Source organism: Hipposideros armiger, unplaced genomic scaffold (genome assembly GCF_001890085.2).
Source record: "Hipposideros armiger isolate ML-2016 unplaced genomic scaffold, ASM189008v1 scaffold_3, whole genome shotgun sequence".
In the NCBI taxonomy this organism is placed as follows: Eukaryota; Metazoa; Chordata; class Mammalia; order Chiroptera; family Hipposideridae; genus Hipposideros; species Hipposideros armiger.
This window is the reverse complement of record NW_017731353.1, coordinates 1,874,192-1,898,305: the sequence shown is the minus strand read 5'-3', so window position 1 is coordinate 1,898,305 and position 24,114 is coordinate 1,874,192. Positions and strand designations below refer to the sequence as shown.

At 48.2% G+C, this 24,114-nt stretch overlaps 1 protein-coding gene across 4 annotated transcripts in view; it reads right to left on the bottom strand.

Moving 5' to 3' along the window:
• Positions 1 to 24,114, bottom strand: part of GARNL3 (GTPase activating Rap/RanGAP domain like 3) — a 132,130-nt gene that overhangs the window by 6,427 nt on the left and 101,589 nt on the right. For all 4 annotated transcript variants that reach the window (XM_019636485.1, XM_019636476.1, XM_019636502.1 and 1 more), the window contains 10 exons: positions 22,642 to 22,746; positions 21,231 to 21,305; positions 17,845 to 17,956; positions 13,201 to 13,299; positions 12,753 to 12,869; positions 12,050 to 12,225; positions 9,915 to 10,073; positions 3,617 to 3,683; positions 1,870 to 1,977; positions 299 to 417 (listed from right to left, as the gene is read on the bottom strand). In XM_019636485.1, coding sequence (XP_019492030.1) covers positions 299 to 417; positions 1,870 to 1,977; positions 3,617 to 3,683; positions 9,915 to 10,073; positions 12,050 to 12,225; positions 12,753 to 12,869; positions 13,201 to 13,299; positions 17,845 to 17,956; positions 21,231 to 21,305; positions 22,642 to 22,746 — 1,137 coding nt within the window. The remainder of the gene's footprint in view (positions 1 to 298; positions 418 to 1,869; positions 1,978 to 3,616; positions 3,684 to 9,914; positions 10,074 to 12,049; positions 12,226 to 12,752; positions 12,870 to 13,200; positions 13,300 to 17,844; positions 17,957 to 21,230; positions 21,306 to 22,641; positions 22,747 to 24,114) is intronic.

Sequence of the window (24,114 nt, the reverse complement as noted above, 5' to 3'; positions counted from 1 at the left end):
GTGACCCAGTCTGATGGGGGATTTCTTTTCAGCTGAGCGCTCCCCAGCTGCCACCAGCACTGAGTGACTTTTAACAAGACCAAGGAGGGGTGTTTTGAAGCCCAAGGGGCTGCACATGAAAACCAAACCCATGAGCCTGTTTTCGGCGTTTTCATCTCCCTTCTGGCATGTGACACACAACCGGTGCTGTCATCATCCCCTAAGTGGACGAGAGGAGTATCTGTGCTGACCTGAAGCCTCCAGATGTGTGGGGCTCCCAAAGGCCCTCAGACAGAAAAAAACCCCCAGGTCTACTCACCCTGGAGGCCACGAGCTGCAGCTGAGGCACGACTGCTGTGTGGACCAGGTTCCCGTTCACCACCAGGCGGATCTCCATGGAGTCGGGGGTGAAGGCCAGGAGGTACGGGAAAGCACAGACTGCAAGGTAACGGGGCGTGTCAGCTCCCAGCCCGCCGGCTTGTGGCTGTGGCGGTGCCATGGCTGTCTCACATCCATCCTCACTTCTCTGTCAGCTTCCATCTCTCCCGTCCTCTGGCTGCTTCTCTTCGTCCTTCATGGGCTACGCCCCCTAATTCTAAGAGAACCTTCGCTTCTAGGGCAGCCCCCCTTAGCTGCCGAGCTTCTGCTTCTAGTCGGTGTGCGCCGTCTCCATGTCGCGTTGCCATCTTTTCCTCCTGCAATCCTATACCCAGATCTTCTGGCAACCACTGCCGACTTCCCCTATTGTCTGGACTAGAGCGGACACACCCCCTCCTTTTGACTCCTGCCCTTCTGCCTGGAAACCTGCCCTGTGCTCTTTCTTCATCCTGTCAGTTCCTCCTCCTCCTCCTCCTGTCATGTGTGTCTGGGCAGGGGCTGCGTCAGCCCTCACAGTGTCCCTCGGGCTCAGTGGGTTTGCTGCATTATTTGTTAACGGCCAGCGCCTTTTCTTGACATCATTGTTACACTGACCTCCAGGCACCGCAACTGCCCTGATTGCCCAGGGACCCCACTTTGGCCTTTTCATCGGCCACTTTGGAGGGACCCCCTTCGCGCTGGCCCGCTGTCTCTGCCCTCTCCTCGGTGAGCCCATCCGTGCTCTGGGCTTCACCCTGGTGACTCTTCCTGTCACACCCAGGCCTCTCACCTTGATCTCTGAAGTGAACTCCAGTGTTGTTGCTCAGGACCTGACAGCCATTTCAACCTTTCTGTCATTTTTCTCTTTTTCAACCATATCTAATCTGTCATTAAGCCAAACCAGGCCTTCAGTATCTTCGATTGGTTCCTCTGCTCGCCTCTCAAAACCCTATGTTGACCTCTCAACAAATACTTTTACTTTGAGGAAAACAGCACTAACTCGAACATTCTTGGCTCTGGTCTGGCTCTCACCAGGCATGTGCCCGGCTGTGGCTCTCGAACCACAGAAATGAGGCACCACCATGCGTGCCCTGACATTTGCGTGGCAAAGTACCCGAGTGTCTGTGATTCTAGATTTTCAAGCTTCAAAGTATGTAAGAATGGCACTGAATGCACTGTGCTCCTCCAAGTCAGTCAGTGATTTAAGGCTGGGACTCTTGCTCTTGAATTTTTGAAAAAGAAAAGCGAGGCCCAGAAATGAAAGGATACTGAAAGATACCCCACTACTGAAAGCTGAGATTTAATTGATCGCAAATGCTCAAGAGAAGAACTGGGAGGTACAGTGGAAGACAATAGTCCCAAAAGGGGAACAATAAAAGCAATTAAGGAAGAAAAACAACACTGAGTACTCATCATATTTACATAATTTATGGCAATTTAGCAGCAAGCCAGGGAGTTTGCTTACATAGGATCGAACAGTTCAGATGAACCTACGCAGGGGAAGAGGGTTATTATGGCAAAGGGTTTTCTTACCAATTGCATAAGGAGCCTGGTTCCAACAGAACTGGAAGTCTGACGCAGAGGGTTGAACCAAAAAAGAGCCCCCATTAAATGGACAGACTTTTTTATAGATGCAACTGTCTGCAACGAAACAAGAGTGACTCATTTTTGTTAAGAGACAATACTTACAACCCTATATACTTAGATAAATGAAAACCAGGCAACAAGAACAGCATCCTATCTGCTTGTTCTTTATAAACAGCTGGTACGAATGTTGTCACGATGCCAGATTCTCAGAGTCAGGAGGCTGGACCACCCTGCCCTCCGGCACGCTGCCTGCTCAAATCAGTAAGCTTCGAATGTGGCGCGTGGCACGGAGAGGATATCATTCGCATTTGTGTCTATGCTCCCTTTTCATTTTGGGATTCACTCTCCCATTCTAAACACCTGCTCTATCTTTCTGCTCTTAACTTCTCTCCCACCTAAAACCCCTCCCATCCGCTCAAAGTTAAAAGAAAAAAATCTACAGTAGTTTTTAAAGCCTTCTGCCACAAGTTTTCCTTAGATTTTTTTTCAATCAAGTAAAAAGACCACACTTTACAGAGATTAACATCTTATAGAAGTGACTTCAAACATCAGAACTCTATTCCCCTTTGTCCCCCAAAATCTAGGACAGAGGGCAGTAGTGGCCTAGCCACCTAGCACTGGCATCTAGGGATGCCAGTCAGCGCATGGGCAGTGTGGCCTGTTCCTGCTGTCTTGGGTGTGGCCTTTCTCATCAAATGCGCTATTAAACACCGGTTATTTTGAGGAGGGTTTAGATAGATCTGTGGCCAAAATATCATAAAAGAGCCATTTACTGATGAAAAGGCCTCTCTCCCTGTGACTGCCTTCTCCTCACTTATTCCCCATAAACCTCAAATTTTGAAAGATGTTTACCAAATTTCTCTACTAATAATTAGCTTTCCCATACTTATTAATCAGAGATTAATAAAAATATCTGCCCCATGTGATATAACCAGCATTACCACTCTAAATTGATAAAATTGTTGGCTGAAAAAAATGTTTTCCTGTTTTTGTTAGACTGGGCAGCCTTACCCAGGAAAATATCTTAGACTTTTAGATCATTTTAGCCTTAAAAAGATTCTTTTTATTGTTGTACAACATTAGCTTTGAAATGCTGGAAATCCTTAAAGACACTATTTGGCACCTTTGGTCTCCCCAAAACCCACCCTGCCACCTGACCCAAACTAACCCAGTTGAGGTCGCATACAGAGGTTAAAGCTGATTCCAGTAATGCCTGAGAAATAGCAAAACGTAGAACTGTAACTGTGGTTAAAGTTTTGGGGGCTGGAGTCAAGATGGCCTTAAATGTGAACCTCGACTTTACTGTTTTGCATGATTTTAAGAAAGATAGTTCACTTCTCCAGGCCTCAGTTGCCTTATCTCCAAACTACAGATAATAACAGGTACCTGAGAATTAAAGAGACCATGACTAGAGCGTACTGAGCCCGGCACATGGCATGCGGTAAGGGCTCCCTAAATGGAAGCCACTGTCACCCCCATATCTTGGAGACAGGGCCACAGGCAGCGGCTTTCACACGGTCTCACCAAGAGGTCTGGGGCATATGGGGAGATCCAGGTAGGACCGCAAGTTTTAGATGCTCCCTGGAGTGCAGTTAAGGAAACAGGGATGATCTAAAGTTAAGTCTCTTTAAACGGCCCCGAAAAAGAACTGTTGATTTTAGCAAATAAAGAGAGAAACACATCCTTCACTTACAGTTGTAACACAAGAGCAGACCGGCTTCTCCATCTTCGTACACATCAATAGCTGCAACGAAATTAACCTGCAATGACAACGGGCAATGGTAGTAGCCGGCTGGACACTGACGCTATTAAAGATATTCCCAAGTTACGAGTGTTTGGCAGGGGCCCTTGGCGCTCTGGAAACTCAGGTGCTGCGGGGTCATTGCCACCTCACCAGCACCCCTACGCCACATCGGGGGCCATGGTTACAATACACGGCACGTATAAAAGAAAGGAAAGGCTCTCCTTTCTTTCTCCCCTGGGACTTTCCCATCTCTTTTCATCCCTTTGAGAAGGTCTGTAGGTGGGCATCTCTGCTCTATTAAAATGACGCATATTTATGTAGTGTGCTCCAGTCCACAAGGCTTTTTCATGTGGGTTATTCCTGTCGCCCTCACATCAACCCCGGAAAGTAGATGGTGTTACCCCCATTTTACAGATGAGGAAAGTGAAGCACAGAGAGCTGAAGTCACTCTAGTCCCTGGGCTAGTAAGTGTCACGGCCAAGGTCTGAGCCAGGCCTCTGGTTCTTGTCCAACCTTCCCGCTCTTGCCCTCAGCGAGGCTTCCTCCTGCCTCAAACATGGGAGTCTCTGAGTCTTCAAATCACCAAGGCGTGTCTTCACGTCTATTCTCTCTCTCCTTCACCTTAGGGGAGGCAGCACGGCACCATGAAAAGGGTGTCAGGAGACCCAGTTCTTTGATCTGGGCAAACCCATCTCTCTGGGCCTCAGTTTCTGAGAAAAGGGTACTCGACCTGATTTGCAAAACTCCGACCCTCTACAATCACCTGCTTCTTTCATTTCCTCACTCGTGTTCTCAGCCCTTTGGGTCTGGTCTCCCACACCATCAGGGGAACAGCTGGCTTTGAGCTCACTCAAGATGCTCATCTCTCTGCCCGGTTCTCCGCAGCCTCTGACACGTGACATCGCCTCCCTCCTGCCCTCTCTCCCGCTTCAGATTCTTCTTCTATTTCTTGGCTCTTCTCTCATTTATAAAAATACCCACCTTAATAGCTTCAAATTTTACTCTGTGCCTAAAATCTCTAAGTCGACAACCTCAGGCACACAGTCTCAGAGCTCCAGTCCATATTGCTAAGTCTTTTGTTCTCTCAAATGCAATAGATTCCATATCCGCAAAATGCAGGAGGCCCTGTGGGGTGGGAAGCAGATAGGAGCACGGACTCTGGTCAGACAGACCCGAGTTCAAATCCTGCCTATGCCACTTACTGCCTCTGTGGTTTGTGGCAAATGGCTTACTCTCTGGCCTCAGGTCTGTGAACTGGTATAATGATAATACTTAACTTTGCTGGACTGTAATGAGAATTCTATCTATAAAGCAAAGATTTTCGCATGGGGCCTGACACCTGATCAGCACTTAGTGAAGGCTATTATCTTTCTCTCACACACAGCGAGCTTCTTTCTAAACCTCCTTTTTGTTAGCAGAAGTTTCAGGGGCTTCCCTCTCACCCATGTACAGCATCATTCTCTTCAGTGTCGCTCAGTTGTGTTTTGTGTGCTGCTGCCACCATGCCAGGCTGGGCCCCACCTCCCTGGGTAGGAGCACAGGGCTCATCTCCCGAGGTTCAGCTCATCTCTCTCCAGATCTTTCTCTGCACTGCCCAGGGTGGTGTGGGCTCCTCCCACAGGCCCTCTGCCTGGTGACTCGCCCCCTCACTTCAGTCACCAAAACGCAGCCTTCTCCTCTCAACAGTCTCACCACGCTGCTGAACCCCGCACTGGACCCCCTCACCCAGGGCCGCCGTCTTGGCTCCAGTAGCCTCTCCTGTGGAAGCCCTGGCCCGCTCCCACCTGTCATTACCTGCCACTGTCCTAGGTGCTGTGCAGCGTACAGAAATGAAGAAGGCGAGGTTTCGCCCCTCAAGAAAAAAAATCGGAAAAGCACACAAGTACACAAAACAAAACAAGGCATAATTGGGCAAATGCCACAACCAGCTGTGGGAACTCCAGAGAGGGTGAGAGACAGCGAGGCCCAGAGGTCAAGGGCACCGAATTTGAGGTCAGAAAGGCTTGGAGGTACAATCCCAAATAACTCCTCCATTGCTATAGGTCATACCCCTCCCGTCATTATCTGCATGGCACGTGTCGCTGTCCCATGTGCACTTGTCTGTCTGTTTACTGGCGCTCTCCTCCCACTAGAATCTGAGCTTCAGCGGCAGAGGCCATGCTGTGCTGCTACAACCCCAGGTCTAGAGCAGGGCCTGGCCCGGAGCAGGAGCGGAGTAAATACTCACTGGACGCGCGACTGAGTCAATGAAATCCCGGCTCTGTCACGTTAGAGGTGGGTGCACTTAGGCCAGTTGTTCGACCTCTCAGAACCTCACTGTCTTCATTACAAAGGTAGACAGTAAGAGCACCTACCCCTCCGGGGGCTGAGGATTCCAGGAGGTCACTTACGTGAGCACCTGGCACTGGGCCTGGTATGTGGTAAATGCTCAAGAACTGTCAGCTAGTGGCATTATGTAGCTATGGAAGCAGCACCAGCGGGCACAGTATTACAGCAGCCCTTTGGACCCCTGCATGGAAACTTCCCATCCCCACCACTTTTGACTTAGAATCACTTCCGTTTCAGGTGTCCTAGTACTTGTCACTTGGACGACACTTATCTCAGTCAGAGGCTTCAAGCTGTAGTGGGTGTGTCTGTGTCCACTCTGGAAGGCAAGACTGTGAACTTCCAGAGGGGAGGGCCAAGTGCTACCAGCTTTGTAGCCAGGACCTGAGGTCCCCATCATGCTTTGGGATGTGGCTGTGGACGCCACGGCACGCTGGGTTTAGGGGCCTGGTCTTTGGAGTCAGATAAGTTCAAGTCTGCCTCTGCCAGTTACTAGCTGCGTGGTGTCAGGGAAATAAATAAATCCGCCTTTCTGAACCTGTTTCCTTTTCTGCAAAAATGAGAAGTGAACAGTACTCTCCCCACAGATTGTTGGAGGGATTTTGTGTGAGAATGCTTACAAAGTGCTCTGGCGTGGGGCCTGGTACATAGAAGTGGTCATTCAGTGGTGGCCGTTTTTTTTTATAATTAAGGGGGGGTTACCCTCAGAGGGAAAGGTGGAACTAGACAGCCTGGGAGTTTCGAGGTAAGGCCTGTGTATGGGTTTGGGGTGGTGGCGGAGAGGCAGGCGGCAGCGACAGTTAGCGGATGTTCAGGCAGCCTTCCAGACCAAGGTCTGTGCCCGATGGCAGAGACACCAGGGAGGTAACAGACGTCAAGGTCTCTCAGGGGACTCTCCCAGGACTGTGCTGACGGGCGGACGAGCACGGCTGTATGCACGTGTAGGCTTTGTGCGGGGCAGGCAATGGCGGAGCTCCAGCACAGGGCGGGGACCAGGGACAGAGACCACAGCTGGGACTTCACCCCTTCCCCCTCAGGCACCCCACAGCTTTTTGTTCAGACCTTTGTTCACGCTTAGCACAGCGAGACCTGTTTCATGCTTCATACACGTTGGTCTCCTCCCTGCGAGGGACCCCGCAGGCGTCAGTCTCTGCAGCACTGTTTCTTGACCAGGTGAGGACACAAGAATCAACCAGAGAGCTTTTAAAACGTGTATTCTGGGTTCTCGCTCCTAGAGATCCTGATGTAGTAGGCCCAGCATAGGATATAGGCATTGGGTTTTTCATTTTTATTTGATTAAAAACGTTCATTTTTATGGGCATCTAAAAATGATCAAAGTAACACATGGTGGTTGTGAAAATTCAAAACACAGACTCGGAAGGAGTGACGTCTGTATGCTGCCTGCCCCAGCCGCAGCTGAAAGAGGAAGCCACCGTCAGGCCAGTGTCCAGCCTTTCCACGTGGTTGCTATGCGATGCAGTGCCCAGCTGAGAACCACTGGGGACTTGGGCCCAGCGAATAAGCCAGCTCCCGTTACCAGGTCTGCAGTTCCTTCCAGGGGAGACCTTCGTTTTGGGAAGGAGGCCAGTGCTGGCTGCTGGAGCTGGGGCAGTAGGTCACAGGAGGCCTGCCTAAGATGAACTTGACGCTGACTTTCAGAATGCTGCTTCGGGGCTTCTTAAGGCATTTCCTCTCTCAAGCTAGGATTGTCTTAGACACCCTGAGGTGGGGTTGAGGCCTGGAATGGGAACCGAGTGGGCTTGGCTGAGAATAGAGGAGGAATGGCGCCAGGAAACTAGGCCACCCTGTCCACGGTGGTGCCGCACACACAGCAGGCAGCCAGTGAGTGTACCTCGAATGGCACTAAATCCCCAGTGACTTGAGGCATGCTGACCTCTTTCTCTCCTGTCTCCACTGCACTCAGGGAGGGCCTGTGCTGCAGGAATATCTTGGTAAAAAGCCAGCTCTGAGCCCACTGGCCATTTCTGCCTTAGCTATTCAGAAACACATTATTCAGGACCTTTTCATTTCTCTAGGGCTTATCTTCCCAGTTAGACAGTAACTTCCTTGCAAAGACAAGTCGCTGTCTGAGCATCTCTGTGTACTCAGCAAACACTGCTGTACCTCGCTGAGTCACCAGGGGAGGGAGTATGTACACTGACCCACCCAGACCCAGGGAAGCGTTTAAAAATTCTTTTAAAAAACACTTCTTCTTAGGGGAAAGCCTTGTATCTTTGAAAAGCATATTGATGAAAAGACAGAAAATTTTAGAATTGTTCTTCTTGACTTTCAGAAAAACAAATAAAACACAGACCTTATTTAAAAACAAACAAACTGTTTTTAACAGAATTTTTCCTGAATCTTAGAATCTTCATGAATTTTAGAAAAAAAACCCCACAGACACTTGAATGATGATCAGAATATTAAATATAAGTAAATAATAATAATCACTAGAAAAAGCGGGTTAAGTCGTAGGGACTAGTTCCCGGGGAAAGGCTTAATTGAACAAAGACCTGCCAGGCTGTGATGTTTCTGCCCCTTTGGCTGGTCACACAGACATTTTTGAAAAAGCAAGAGGAGGCAAGACTGTCAGCCAGAAGTCACCAGGCTGGAACGATCGCAGGTTCCCAGGTGCTGGGATGGAGGGGCCTTTTAAAGCTTTCTAGGCTTTAAGGAGAGCCAGGGTTGAGATGCTCTGGTGTACACCAGTGGTTTTAAAACTTGTCTGAACATTAGAACACCCTGGGGACCATTAAAAATTTCCAAAACCCATGCCACACTCAAGAACAGCGAAATCTTTGGGGGTGGGACACAGACATCGGTAGCTTTTGAAGCTCCTCAGATGACTCCAATTACAAACAAATGTGGGCACCAAAGTATACAGAAGAGAAATGACAGATTGACCTCTGATGGGTGACAGCTGAGGGCACGAAGGCCTCCTAAGTATATCTAGAATCTTCTTTTTCTATTTTTTAAAAATCTTGCTCTCGTGTTGTTAAGTCTTCTTAATACGGTAATTAGAAATTTTGATGAATATTTATGTAGGGCATGTCCTCATACACGTTATGTTTTTTATTTCTTGCAAAGCATAATTAGAAAGAATTCAGCAGTCTCTTGACCTAGCTGCATGGGGGCAGCATCCCCACTCTGCGGTGTCCTTGGTACTAAGCCAGAGTGCTGGCACGGCACTGTGTACTTAAGTGGCTCACGTGTTAACAGGCCTTGTCCTGCTTCACCATGATAAATGATAAACAGGCTGAAGAATTCTGTGATCTGCTACGTCAGTGTCCGCCGTCCGCGTAGAGCAGCTCCAGGAACAGGCAGGTCCCCAGGTCTCAAGGTGGGGAGAGCTCACACAGTCATCTTTAGAGCTGCAGTGCACTTCCGAGTGGGTCCTAGATTTTGTCCAAAGCTGGGCCATCACTGCTCTGTGCAGCACAGGCCAGGAGTCATAGCCCCTCAATGCTGATCTGCGCTTTCTCTCTTTCTGTCCCTTCTTCCTTTCCCACTGTGCCTCGAAGGGGATGGAGACAGGGCCCATACCCTCCCCAGCCACCTAGGCCCCGAGCTGGGAGTCTGCGGGGCTACCGAGAGCAGCCTCATCCTCCAAAGGCCCTTCCAGCATGAATTAACAAACACTCTCATTTACTTGTATATTTAGCTCTTTGCCACTTCATTTCTCTTTTATTGGGAAGGATGAAATGGCAGGGAAAAGGGCAAAGGGGCAGTTATATTAGGTTGAACCATTTTGACCTGAAAACTGGCGACTTCATGTGGTGCAGCTTACATAGTGTGGCACGTAATATTGACCTGATAAACAGTACACAATTTAAAAGACATCCTAATCATGGCATCACCAAGTTAGATGACACAACTCCTAGGCTTCTTTGTGTCCCGCCTGCCCCCGTATCTGTCCGCTCACCCTGTTGGCCTCCACGTGGTGTAGCCGGAAGGCCTCCCCGGTGCTCTCGTTCACCACATCAAACTGGTGTCGGTAAGCCACGCAGATGAGATTGTCACTCTCTTCTGTTGGCCCATCTACTAAGGTCATCACCACGGGGGCGTCAGACAGACAGATCTCCTGCGTGGTGTGGGAGGAAGGGGTTAGGACACAGAGCTGCCATCTTCATATCAAGCCCCCACTGCCCGCCCCCCAGTCAGAAGAGCGCCCCCCTCCCCAGGCTCCTGCAGACCCTGTCCCCGCACAGAAGGCAGAGACAGGAAAGGGGCAGGGACCGCATCAGACATCTCCCTCCCACAACCTGTCTTCAGGACTCAGACCTCTGTCTACTGCAAAGGGGAGGGGCCAGGAAACAATTTTACGAAACTGATTCAACAGTGTGGTCTTGTGTTAGCCCTCAGAGAGTCTGGTCCTGTCCTGTGACTTAATAATGATGAGAGTGAAAGATAATAATTGCTAACTTTGTTAAGCACTTAACACAGTGCCAGGCACTGTTTTCACGGAATCCTCATAACAACCTTGTGAAGTAGGTAAGGCTTATCTTATTTTACAGATGAGGAAACTGAGGTTCCAAGGTCATGTGACTTGCCTACGGTCACATAGTTTATACATAGTAGAGCCAAGATCTGAACTTGCAAAATCTAATTTCAAAGCTCGCCTGCCACATAAATATGCATGCTCTATATAAATAGTCATTAAAATTGCTAGTAACTGTATTAAGAAGACTGACACCCAATAAAAGCAAGACTTTAACTTATTTTAATGTAACTGTTACGCTGCTCTATCCTCCTAAATGGAATATTAGCAGAAATTGATTTGCATAATCCAGGAGGCTTTGGCTTGAGGGAAAAATAATTTCTCAGAGTCCTGACCACTGCAGTGTACACCTGAAGCTGAATAATAATGAATGTCAACTATAATTTTATATATATATATATATATATATATATATAGTCACAGGATGTGGAGTACAGCATAAAGAATAGTCAGTGGAACTGTAACAGCTATATATGATGTCAGAGGGGTAGTAGATTGGGGGGGAGTATAAATTTATACCCCTTTGGGAGGGGTATAAATGTCTATTACATTGTTTTGCATACCTGAAACCAATAAAAAAAAATGTATCAAAAAAAAATTTCTCAGCTGGCCCATAGGCATACTCTGCCTTGGTAGCCAATGTTGGGTATATTTCACACCTTAATGTACCATAGTTTTCAAAAAGCTAGAAATGGTAAGATCAGGGAAGGAACTTGACCCTCAAGGAGGCTTGTCTCACCAAGTTCCACCCTCAATCAAACAGCAAATCCTAGTGATGGAGGTACGCAGGGCTGCTTCACCCCCCCACCTCTCCAAAGCCAACGTCGTCTCCTACCAGGGTCCTGCACTAGCCTCTTGGAAGACTCCTTATTTCCACTCTCAGTGCCGTATGTGCTCCTCTGTCCACTGGCCAGAGTGACCTTTGTAAAAAATGCCACTTCTTCGCTTCAAACCTTCCAATGGCTCCCTCCTCGACCTCCAGAGTCAAAGCCAAAGTCCCTAGAGTGGCCCGGTCCCCTTACCCTCAGCCCCCTGCCTGTTCTCTCAGCTCCAGCCACCCCCACCTCTCAACTGTACCTGAGCATGGCCTGAAATGCCCGTCCCCAGGGACCCTCATCACTCACCCCCATATTTGTTCTGGATCTCTGCTCAGACATAACCTTCTCAGAGAGGGCTTTGGGACATGTTTTCTAAAATAGATGTCTCCTCCACCTCTTCCCTCCATCACCCTCTGCTCCCTTACCCTACTTTACTGTTATCCTCAGGACTCATAGATTTATCTGCTTATTTCTGTTACCCTGCAGCTAGAAAGCCATCTCCATGAGAAGACAGGCTTTGTTTTGTCCACTGCTGTGTCCCCAGAGCCTAGAATAGCACCGATAGGCATGAACGAGATGGAGGGAGCAGGGAGAAGCCCCGTTTGCCTTAGTCCTCTGGCCTTGGGCAACAGGTGGGGGTTTCCCTCGTGGATCAGTGACTGTGGGACAAGCCTGGAGGATGACAGAGTCGGCCTTGTGACCCCTCGGCCAGGAGAGCAGGAGTTTGAAGAGCAAACCCACCCTGATGTACTGGAATTCTTCTACAGGTGACTCGGACAGCGGGGACAACAGCGAGATGCTGGCCCCCGCTTGAAGCTTGCTGTGTTTCCTCGTGATCAGGAGCAGTTTATTCCGAATGGCAACAACGATCCTCAGCTCTCTGCTGTGGTGAGTGTTAACGGCATACAGGTGGCAGCCTGGGAAGGGAAACGGAGAGTGCTGAGCACATGGCAGAGGTGGGGAGCCCCAGGCCTGGACAACTTGGCAAGACCTGAGACCCCCGGAAATGAAGCACAATCCAGTGAAATGACTAACTGTTCCTCCACCAAGAAAAAACGGAATAAAAACTGGGTTGAGTTACAGGAGAATGAAAGCAGTCACAGTCCCTCCATTGTAGGGTTTCTGGTCTTAGCGTCACACCCATCCCGTGACATTACTAACGTGAGGGTGATGAGGGCTCCAGGGACCAAAGTCTGCAAGTTCCTTTTCACAGGTTTGCTAGCAGAGCTTCACCCACCTCCCAAACTTGGTACCCAGGCCTGGGGGCGTTTCCTCTGGTCTTCAACATACTTTCCTATCGCGTTAGCTTCTCTCTGTTGTTTCCAAGTAGAAGCCAAACCCATAAAGTCAAATTCCTACTCATTTTCATTTTCAGTAAAATCTGGGCAGTCTGGGAGAAAGATGAACTGAACAGAACCCAGCAAAGCGCGAAGGAGCAGGTCACCTTTTGTCTTCTCCAGCTTGTTGTCCCTGCAGTCGCACCGGCTCCTCACGGCCTGCTTACCCTCAATGCCCCTTTGCACGGCGCTCAGCCTGAAGACAAAGACGCGGGCGTCTTTTCCTGGTGAGGTGAGGCAGACAGAGGAGGAGGTGAATGGAAAAGTAAAAGGACCCAGAAGAATGGAAAGGACAGGCTGTGTGGGAAAACCACTGCGAGGAGGAGGAGGATTTGAGGTGACCCAGAACTGGGGAGGAACACCACACCGCCTGTCCCTACCAATGCATTTAAGGACGTCCCTCCTTCTCTCCTTCACTGTCCCCTCCTCAGAGAACCAATGGGCCACCAAGGAACCCTGAGCACGGGGCACCAGGAGAAGAGCTAGTTGGCATGACTTATGCAGTCAGACCCCCCGTGACCCTCCCAGAGAACTCAGGCGGAGGGCGGGTACCACCTTTGTCTGCTCTGAGAATCAGAAGGTCCAAGGTCTCGAGCACGTGCATCTGCTTCACTGGCAGGGTTCTGTCGAACACAGGCACGGATGGAAGGTCATCTGGAAAAGGAGACCTGGTTACCCAACACTGCCACCCAGCGTAGGCTTGCCAGAACCTATAAAACATGCCTGCGGGAGGTCTGGACCCCAGTTCTCTCTAGGTCAGGAAGTCAGTTGCTAGAGCTTTCCCAGGTCTATACAGTAGGTTCAATCACTATTCTCTCAGCTCAGGGAGAAGGGCTGACGTTTCCTTGCCAAAGGCATTCAGAGCTCTCAACAGGGGCGGAGCCGCAGGGCCCGTCAGCTATATTCTTCTCCTCAGTGTTCGTCCAGTACAAGCAGCATCTCTGAACCCGATTTTACTGGGGTTGGAACACCCAGTTTAAAAACAAAGAATAAGCTCAGCTATTTCTCCTAAGTATTTCCCGATTTCGATGTAATTTTTGAAATTGCATATCTTAGGTTACTATGTTCATTTCTCAAGAAAGCAAAATTCAAATGTCCTTCTGTATTTAAAATAAATACTAACATACCCGATTCCAACACCCGCTATGTCTGGGTCAAGAGTAGTTTACCTACACATTTTCAGTATTTCTCCATATAGGAATAGGAAATCTCCTTTTTAGACAAAAATGAAATATCAGTTATATTGCCCAAATAACAGGAAAAAAATTAATTTGAGTGGAAATACTCAGGAAGATGTCAGGTAAATAAGTGGATGGTTAAAGACACTACCATTATATATGTGTAGGATTTAAAAAAAAATAAGAATGATCTCCTTGATATCTTTTTTGTTTTAAATTTTATTGGGGAACAGCATGGTCATTGGTTACACATTGCTTTCATGCTACAATGGCATAGTTGACTCTTAGGGAGGGTGCAGCTCACAGTGGCCCATGCAGGGATTGAACTGGCAACCTTGGTGTTATCAGCACCACACTCTAACCAACTGAGCTAACTGGTCACCCCTAGGGTTTGTTTCTAAGCTTACTTACTGGGGTCTTAAATTGCTAGCAATTCCCTTGCCCCCGGGGACCCCAGGACATGGAGGGCTAAAAGGATTATAAGACTGTTCTGTAAGTAAAGGGTCTGTTATGAGCATGGCACAGAATCAGGGCACGGCGATGACGTCTGGGGTTGGTGTAGTCATTTTAGGCAGAAGTGGCTGGCTTATGGTTCATCTGCACTTCCTCAGACACTCGGTCTTCAAATGCTCTGCGGTGGGCTGGGCTTGTTTGTCTCTGAGCATCTTGCCTCTTCCAGAAACCTATCCGGTTGGGAGTTCATCCCTCCCTGCATGGTGCCAGAACGGGGCAGAGATTGTGGTCCTGAGGACGGATAGCCACCTGACGGGGGAGGGACTCTCCCACTCCTGCGGGGCAGAGGGCTCTGGATGGGTCGGAGCACAGAGACTGCTAATGCTAAGCTTTTACTAGATGGAGGGCTCATCTCTGGTTCCCCACAATGATGGGGCAAATGTAAGTTGTGTGACAGACCATCGAACCACTTTCCTTCTTCTTCTACCCCAAAAGGAATTCTCAGGCTCTCTCTGCTTCTTCTGGGGCCGACCTGATTTTTCAAAACATGGGATGATCACTTCAGTACCCATCATCTTATCTGACTAAATAACTATGATTACTTCATTTTGTGAATGGCCGCTAACAGACACTGGGGGCTTCCTGCACAGCAGGCCTGGATGCTAAGTGTCACACATGTCATTTAACTTAAATGTCTTAATGACCCTATTAGGTAAGAACTTCTAATGCTCCCATTTAATAGATGAGGAACCTGAGGCTCAGAGGTGCTAAAAACTTGTCCAAGGTCATGTGTTGAGCACGTGGGACCCCAGTGGGTGCAAGGACAAGGCCTGTGCTCTTAGCCAGCGAGGTAGCCTAAAAGAAGCCTGCAGCCCCATGGATTGATGGTGTGACCACGGAAGCAACAGTACTGTAAAGAATTAGTAAGTGACAGAAGCACTTCATTTTACATTTAAAGCGGGGATCCTGTGTAGCTGCCCAACTTTGTACAGAGTACATCAGCATTTGTTCTCCATCAGACCTTTCTCAGGTGGCTGAACAGGGTGATGTACAGCACAGAGAGAGGAGGCGGCCAGGATATGAGAAAGTACCATGTGGGTTTAATGACGGCTTCATAACAATTTTTTTCTTCTTGTAATCTCTTTATGAAACAACAATCTTTTAGAGCTGTTTTTTTTTATTACAGCAAAACCAAAACAAATGATGATAGCATGTTTAATGAGTATTTAGTCTCCCCTCAAAGTAGGTTTGGCTACACTTAGAATACAAAAGATCTTGATTTCTTAATGACCTTGGAAGGGGCAGACTCTCAAGGGCTAAGTCTAATGGAATTAAGCAGAGGTTAATGGGATAGAGTGAAACTCAGCCTGAAAGGAAAGGAGAGATTCAATCCTGGAAACAATTGGTAATGTGGTTAAGTGTGGACAAGAAAAAGATAACAAGAGAATTATGGCTTAAAGGCACAACAAGGAATAGAGGGAAGCCTTCTGGCTTTTTCTCTTCTTAGCAAAAGCAAACAGGGAGGCACCCCGGCATAGCCGGGCACAAAAAGGGTGACCTGAGTCATACATCCAAGCTGGCGGTGGGTGTCCATGCACCACCTGCGTGAGACGACTCTCAAGTGTGGAAGAAAAGAACTGCCTGGCCAATCACAATAACCCTTACATCTGACACCTCTGTTAAATTGTGGACTCATGAGGATGAAAACTTCAGAAAGGGACTTGATAATCCTGGTTTCGATTTCACATTTTCAAAAACCTGGAAGCCAACTCAAATAGAATTTTTTTCCCCCATTTTTAGGCAAGCCTTACGAATAGTCACTAGGAAGCACACATTCTCTTTCCCACAAAGGCAAACAGGTGAAGAATTTAACATTCTTTTAATCCCAACAACATTTTTCATAATTATTTACTCAGGACTATGTTTTTGGAAATCTGCGTTAAGATAAAGACAATAACATTGGTAGCGTTTCATTTAATGTTAATAAAATGTAGCTGGTTTAGTGCAAACAGCGTGGACTAGGAGCCATGTCTAAGTTCCACTGGGTTATTGGAAAAGTCATGACGCATTTTTGCAACAAAAAACATAGAAAAAATATGTCAAGACTTTTTCGACAACCCAATAGTCCCAGCTGGGCCACAAACCAGCTGTATGATCTTGGGCAAGTCACCTCGTTTCTTTACACCTCAGTTTCTTCATCTAGAAAACTAAAGAGACTAGACTAACCCTCTAAGGGGTGTGTATGTGTGTTTAAGTAAATTCTTTCATTTGGTTGTACTTTTGGCAAAATCTATGGGTTTTGTTCCCTGTTAGCAAGTTCCCAGGGGTACAGTAAAGGTAATAGTTGCTGTTTAATAAACTTCTGCCAGCTGCCTGACACTGCTTTAAGCACTTAACATATGCAGCAATTTAATCTCCTGATCCCCTCCGTGTCGTTATGATCATCACCCCCATTTTGGTCACTTCGTCAGTTTTCATTATTATAAACTATTTTTCAGACACTTAAAAAAAATGACCCCCACGTTAGGCCCACCTGTCTTGTCTTCCTACACAAGGCACCTAGCACAGGACCCAGCACACAGCAGGTACTTAATAAATACGCTGAGTCAGGGTCAGTGAGGGAGTAAAGGTCGCAGCCCAGGGTGGGAAGATGCTGCAGTTTTAGGCCATTATGTCACTCTCACCGCAGCGGCTTTTAGGATCCTCATCAAACATCACTATGATACCAGAGCCTGGGCAGCCTGCTTCTGTGCAGTGGAGGATGTGCCCTTGGAAGACGCTGTCTCTTGGCCTGTGGCTTCCTCTGAAGCCCCAGGAGACACTTGGTACCATTGTTTAGCCCATTTAACATTCATTAGGAGTCTGGTAAGATCCACGGGGGGCCTCTTGCAGGGAGGGACCACATGGTCCTTGAGCCTAAATGAAATCCCCACCGGAAGTGGAACTCCCTCTACAGCCTCCTCACCAAGGGCCTGTCCGATTGGCTGACCTGTGGTGACAGCGGGCTGACTGCCTCCCCAGGCAGGCTGATTTGCTTGGCTGTCAAAAGGCTGGAGTTTATATTGAGTTGCAATCTGTCTTCCTGTCAAAATCTCTTTGTTTCCATATCCATCAAAAATGGGTTATCTAAGTCTTATTGTTTGTTGTGGACACACCAGGTACTTTCAGAATTAGAAACCTTAAAAATCAAAGAGCTTTGATAAGACAGCCTGTCCCCAAGATTAGTGGTTCTAGATAACGTGTCCTGGTCGGCTGCAGGTGAAATGTTGGCATCATAATAAGTATTGGCCAAAAAGGAAATTCTTTTTGCAGGTCACTTGATATCCACAGACTACTCAGGGCAGGGGAGAACCTGTCACGCACGACTCACCCTCCGGCTGGCTATTCAGAATATATTCCCTCTACTTGCCGGAAAACCCAGGGGTTCCTTTTATAAGGAAATGAAACTTCACTAGCCTCACTGCTGAGGACACATTTACCTACAGGGAGTTGCCTGGCGGTCACCCATCTTAGAAGTACGATAAGTCACACAGATAAAAGACAGTTGAAGGAGCAGCTACTCACTAACCATCCACTAGCAAGACGCCAGCATCAGTGGAGACCAGCAAGGCCGGGCCCCAGGGATCTGCACACACGGCTTCGTGAGGGAAATTACTGCAGAAACACTGGGGCTCCCAAGGCTGCGAGGCGACACAAGCATCGGAACGTAAGTGCAGGAACACACACGGCCCATCCAACGGAAATGTACAGCACACCGCCCGCAACAGCAACACAGACCCCTCCAAATCCCGGCAGCTGGATGGGCTCTGGACTCAGCTCCCTTTCTTTTTTTTTTTTAAAGCTGAGCCATCCTGCCACCTTTTGGCAGCTCAGTGGCAACTCAGCTCGGGCGGGGCGTTGAACTGCTGTTGCTCAGAGCTCAAACTCTTGAGCGAGCTCTTAACCAACTGAGCCACTCGGCCGGCCCTCAGCTCCCTTTCTGAAGAAACATCTCCTTTCAAATACGTAGGCAATAGGAAAAGAGCTTCTGGCATCATGACCTGTCTCTATACTGTAAATATTCTTTGGGGGCAATCGAAGTGTTGGTATTGTTTTCTATGCAAACCTTTTTCTTAAACACCTGGAAGTTGGGCCGATTGGTGCCTATATTTTGGAGAATTAACATTAGTTCATCATAAAAACAAGTCGCACAGAGTTCTGTTAAAAATGTCAGATTTCTGTGTTGCTGATTCAGTAAAATTATTACACCATGCACAGCGCAAGAAGTTGAGACTGTTAAGAGGAAAATGCTTAGTGACCCATTCAAGGCTACAAGATCTTTTAAAAAAATCACATCTGTTTGTAGGAATATGGTGAGTGGTGCCGATGAAACCTACTCATGTTCCCCTACATGATACAGTCATACCGTGTGAACTCTTGCCCTTAGTTTCAATTTCATTTCAGGCAGAGAGACTTCATCTCTCTCACATGGCCTCAGAGCTGTGTGTGGACTCCCGGAGTCAGTGGGGATTATTTAGAGGGTTCTTAGTCCCTCCAGAATTATGGACCTTTTCAACAGAACTGTTACCTTGTCTCCCAAGCACGTGGCTTGGCCTTAAAGGACAAAGAAGTTTTTGGAGATTCTCGGGGACAAGCTGAAGTCTTACCTCTCCACTTTCATGCTTAATCACACGTCCCACTGGGCCTGTGCAAGAGCCCTTGTACACAGGGAGGTGTGTCTGTGCACACCGAGTGAATGCATACTCTAAGTAGCAGTGATGGCTCTGAGGTCACCTTCAAGGGTGTCATTTGGGATGAGGGAAAATACTGAGTGTATTATTGCTCTCTTAGAAAAGTATGCTCTCCCTTTAAGAAACCCACACACCTCAAAATGAATATTCTAATTGCTAAGAGGAGGCTTGGACTGTTCTGAAAAGATCACATAGAGAAAGTGAAGAAGTTTTATTAAAAAGGGCTACACAGTGCAGGTTTAATTGGAATGGCCTTTCCCTAAGAAGATTCCTGGAAATTCTGAGTTTGTGACTTATAGCAGGAGGACATGAAAAAGCAAAGCCAACTAAGTGTCAACTGGGAGATGGACATCACCGTCAGAGCATTAGGTAACACCAAGGTGGGAAAACCAACTCTTCATAACATAATCTTCTCTGATTCGGGGACACAAGTTTAGAACACTTATGCAGAACAGGGGTTCTTCACCCAGAAGATCTAAGGGCCCTAGTCGGTGGTCCGTGGAGGGCTTAAGGGGGTCTGCAAAACCCTGAAGTTGTTTTCAAAATGCGATACGTGCCATTTGTACATTTTAATGAGGCATGTGTGTCCATTGTTTCATGAGTTCTCAAAGGGGCTGGGGACTGCATGACGAGAGGACATCCTGAAGTATCAGAGACAGGAACTCAGACCTGGCCCACACAGGCTCTGGCCTGAGGGCTGAAGGCATCTGCCACTGGACTGGACTCCCCTCTGCCATGTGAGGGGCTCTGTGCAGATTCTTCAGGGTGAGAAATGTGGTCTTCAGCCCTAAGTGCAAGACTCTTTAACTCGCTCCCTCTAAGAACATTAACACAGCTCACGAAATGACGGGTGCCAAGGAGGTTGACAAAGTCATTGTTTGGAAATAAGACAGTCTTGGGGGCAGCATGTGGGGCTCTGGCCTCAGCTGCGCCAGGTGCACGCCAGCCCATGAGGGCCTGTGGAGGAGTGCTTCTCTAAGGATGACGCATGGCCTCCTGGTGGGTTATGAGCTCATCCCCAAACGGAAGCTCTGTCTTTGTTGTTCAGTGGTGAACAAGTCACCATTCCACAGACCTCCATTTTTCTGTACAGGTAAGGACTTCTGATAAAGAAGGTTTCTAAGCCTTACTGGAATTTGGTGTTTATAAACTTCTTGGCAACACTGAAAATTCTATTCACATGAACAAGTAGACACTGGGAATTTCTGCAACTTTGGAGAAGATGCTTCAGTCTGGTCTTAAACTGGTTGTGTGTGGGTTTTTTGTTTTTGTTTTTAGCATCAATTGTATTTTGGGCTCTTCATTTTCCTGAAAACAAACTTTAAAGTGTGTAGGGCCAGCAATTCAGATAAAAGTCATCTCTCTATACCTTTATCACTAAAGTCAATGTATCCATAATTCTCTTGCTTTTATAATGGATGTTTCCCTAGTGACGTGCTATGAATTTGTTCCATTTAACTTTTACGTATTCTGAATGTGGACGTAATTAAGTACATAGGGCATTGCTTTACAAAACAAAATCATGCAAATAGTATGTTCATACTGCAACTTGTTTATTTTTTGTCTTCTTCTCTTTTTGATTACCACCTAGTTCTTTTTCCATGAAAAGTTGGAAACGAGAAGTAGATGCACAGGCCACAGAATTTTCTGGCTGGCTGAATGAACTGTCCAGTAAGCATTGGTTTCTCAGCTGTGGTCCTCTGACCAACAGCCTCAGCATCACCTGGGAACTTGTCAGAAATGCGGATTCTCAGGCCCCACCCCAGACCTCCTGCATCAGAAACTCTGGGGGGTGGTTCTCACCCACACGAAAGCTTGAGAAGCTCAAAACTGCCCTAGGGCCTTGCTGTCTCCAGTGTGCCCTCAGACACCACATGAGCACTTGTTAGAAATGCAGGACCTTGACTCCGCCCCAGAGCTGCTGGATCAGAACATGCACTTGGTCAGGATGTCCAGGCCATCTGTACGCACACAAGGCCCAGTCTGCCTGACCAGGCCTGGTCCAGCAGCTCTGCTCCATGTAAGCAGGAAAAGGCATGTGCATGCTATGGAAATAAGGAGGCTCTCCCTAAACGATACCCAGCTCGTCTGGGGCTTCCCATGAGGGCGTGCGCTAGACAAGCTCTTCTCCTCTCTGCCCCACAAACCTTCTTCCAAGAACCTGAATAACTTCCTTGAGGACAAAGGACATTCACAACTGAACTTGAAAGGATCATCAACTCACCTCTTTTTTACAGATCCCCGAAGTCACCAAGCTGGACGGAGCGTCCCCTCTCACAATGGACTTTAGTTTCAGCGCCTTACAGAAAAGAGATCTCCTTTAAAGTTTGTTCTCAGGCAGCAAAAAAACAAAAACAACAGAAAACAAAAAACAACCCAGCAGGATCAACAAGTATAACTTGAAAATGTTTTAATAAAACAGGAGCATTTCAGACTAAAGGATCAGATTCCCACAGTGCTTCATTACTGAAGATAAAGGACGGTGTCAGCCTGATAGGGTGAAGCCCTAATGACAATGTCCCAACTGAAATGACCCCAAATGCATTGTCATTTCAACCAATCAATATACCAATACAGAGATTTCCAGCGGAAAACAGTTCCCAGGTCCCTCCTGAAACTTGATGAATCACACACAGCCTCTGAAAGGAGAGTCGGGGTATCTTTAAACAAGGACCAATGTTGGGGGGGGGGACCCTTGTCACAGTGCTGGGGAAACAGTGATCTTTGCCTCAAAGCAATCCTTGGTCACCTTGCTTAGCTCTAGTTTCAAGTCAGAAGCTTATCTGTAGCGGGCAGCTCTCCTCTTTCTCCCTGCTGTGACCTGGGTTCAAGGCAGAAAGCTGTGTCACCTCCCGGAACTGAGAAATACTAATGTCATGTGGCAGCAAGGCCGAGGGACAATGATTTCCTCCAAAACCCGGAATGAGGTGAGGACTGGTGACAATTGCCTCCAAGTAGTAGGGTGGGAATTCAGGTCCTCTGTGAGGGCACCGCCACTCTGCGCTTACTCCCGCCAGGGAGGCGCTCCGGATGCTTTCCCCAACTTGGCTCTCCAGCCTCCAGAGAATTCCCAGGAGGCAGGCAACTGGAACGCGCTCCCTTGACAAGAGGGAGCCCAGCCCGGGCCCTGCGGCCTCTTGCCTGCAGTCAGCAGCACTGCCTCTTGTCCAGAGTGTTTTTCTCACACTCACGCCCGCAGAGAACTATTAATACACCTACATGCTTATCCAAAACCTCACAACAATCCTAAGAGGAACACAATGACAGAGCTCCTGCAGGGGTGTGCAAACCTAACAGTCTCCACAGGGGGGCCATCATCTGGCTTGGACAGGAGGGACTCACAACTACCGAATTTCCCCATGTGTAAGATGCTCCCATGTATAAGACGCACCTTAATTTTGGGGACCGAAATTTGAAAAAAATGTATTACATAAAGTCATTGAACTCAAGTTTTATTCATCATAAAATTCATACAGCTCCTCATCACTTGCGGGAAATGCAAGTAAAAAAAAACTACAACCACTGTAAAAGACGCACCCAGTTTTTAGACCCTACATTTTTCGAAAAAGGGCGCGTCTTATACATGGGGAAATACGGTACACAGCTTGCACAAGACGCGTCGGGATAAAACCCACCTGCCCTATTCTAACAAACTCTGCCTGGCGGGCCTCCTCTTTCTTCCGCGCCGACTTGGGTGATTCTGGCAAGACGTCGCTAAAAGATCGTCTATTAAGCATGTTCTAAAAACAGAAAAACAAGTTATGAGTTCCACAAATGGTTGTCAGTCTCATTCTTTGTCTTCTCTGAGGGCACACACCTATTTGTCCGAATGGTCCTCCTGTATTCATTCACTCAGTAAGTGTCTATGGAACACCACTTAGGTGCCAAGGTTGGCGCTAGATGCCAGGGACAGAAGAGCCAGCAGGTGGACAGGCAGCACCGTGTGACGGCGGAGAGCACGGGCTTTGAAATGAAGCAACCCAGCCGCTCCCCTTCCAACTTCCCAGGGTGTGACAAGCCACCACACTGCACAGCTCCAGGAGTGTCATTCTCATTAAGTGGCGCCCCCTGGAGCACCATGCACTGAATTCTCTGCAAATGGGACCCCCTGGCGTTGTGCAATTCGTGGCCCTCTGGGTAGCTTTGGGAGAGTGACTTGTTAATTTCGGAGTCTCAGTGTCTTTGTGTGGCTGCTACCTGTCTCCTGCATGGGTTATGGGGACGACAGGAGGAAATGCACGTAAGGGGCTTAGCACAGTGCTTGGCACATACTCAGTAAAGGTGAGTTCTCTCCTAGACCAGTCAGAGAATTGGGCGCATTCATTCAGTCAGCAAGTATCGAATGAGAACCTGCTCCTCTGCCAGAGTTGGGGTGTGTGACAGACATGGTCTCTGTCCGCGTGGAGCACAGGGTCTCCAGGGACAGATTAAACCACCAATTCCGTGATTGACACAGATCACCTCTACGGAGGGGAGGTACGAGAAGCACCTGACAGCATTTCACAGGGGCTGCCTTCACCTGGGGGTGGGGAAGGTCCGCCTCAGGCTGCGATGCTTCATCTGGGACCTGAAGGACATTGTGAACTCATCCTGGCACCTCTCTGCATCCTGCCCTGGCCTTAGGGAAAAAGGAACTACAGATTCCTGGTGCAGATACTCCAGGGCCCTGGGGTTAGTCTGGCCCACTTCCTGCAAGTAGCTGGGGTGTCCTGACCAGCCAGAAGCCAAGGGCTGCCTATAACCGGCTGGTGGTCACTGTGCTGAAGGAAGGGACTAGCTCATGTTGATATTCCTCATCTGCCGGGGCAAGCTCCTGAAACCTGATGCTATGTTTATTTACAGACATCGCTAGCAATTCCTTTTGCTGCAGTTTATGAACTTGCAGACTGTAGAGGAGCCTCCCCACGTGTTCTGTCTTCCTTGTTAACTGCGGAGAACGCTTCTAAATGGTGGTTTTACTCTACATTAGCGAGTCCCTGACATTTGGTGATCTCACACTGAGTCTGGAAGCCTCTGGAGAACACGGGTGCCCCTTGAGGCACAGAGGTCCTCAGGAGAGGTGCGGGTCTCACCGGTGAATATACCTTCAGCCGAGGAAGGGGGTGGCA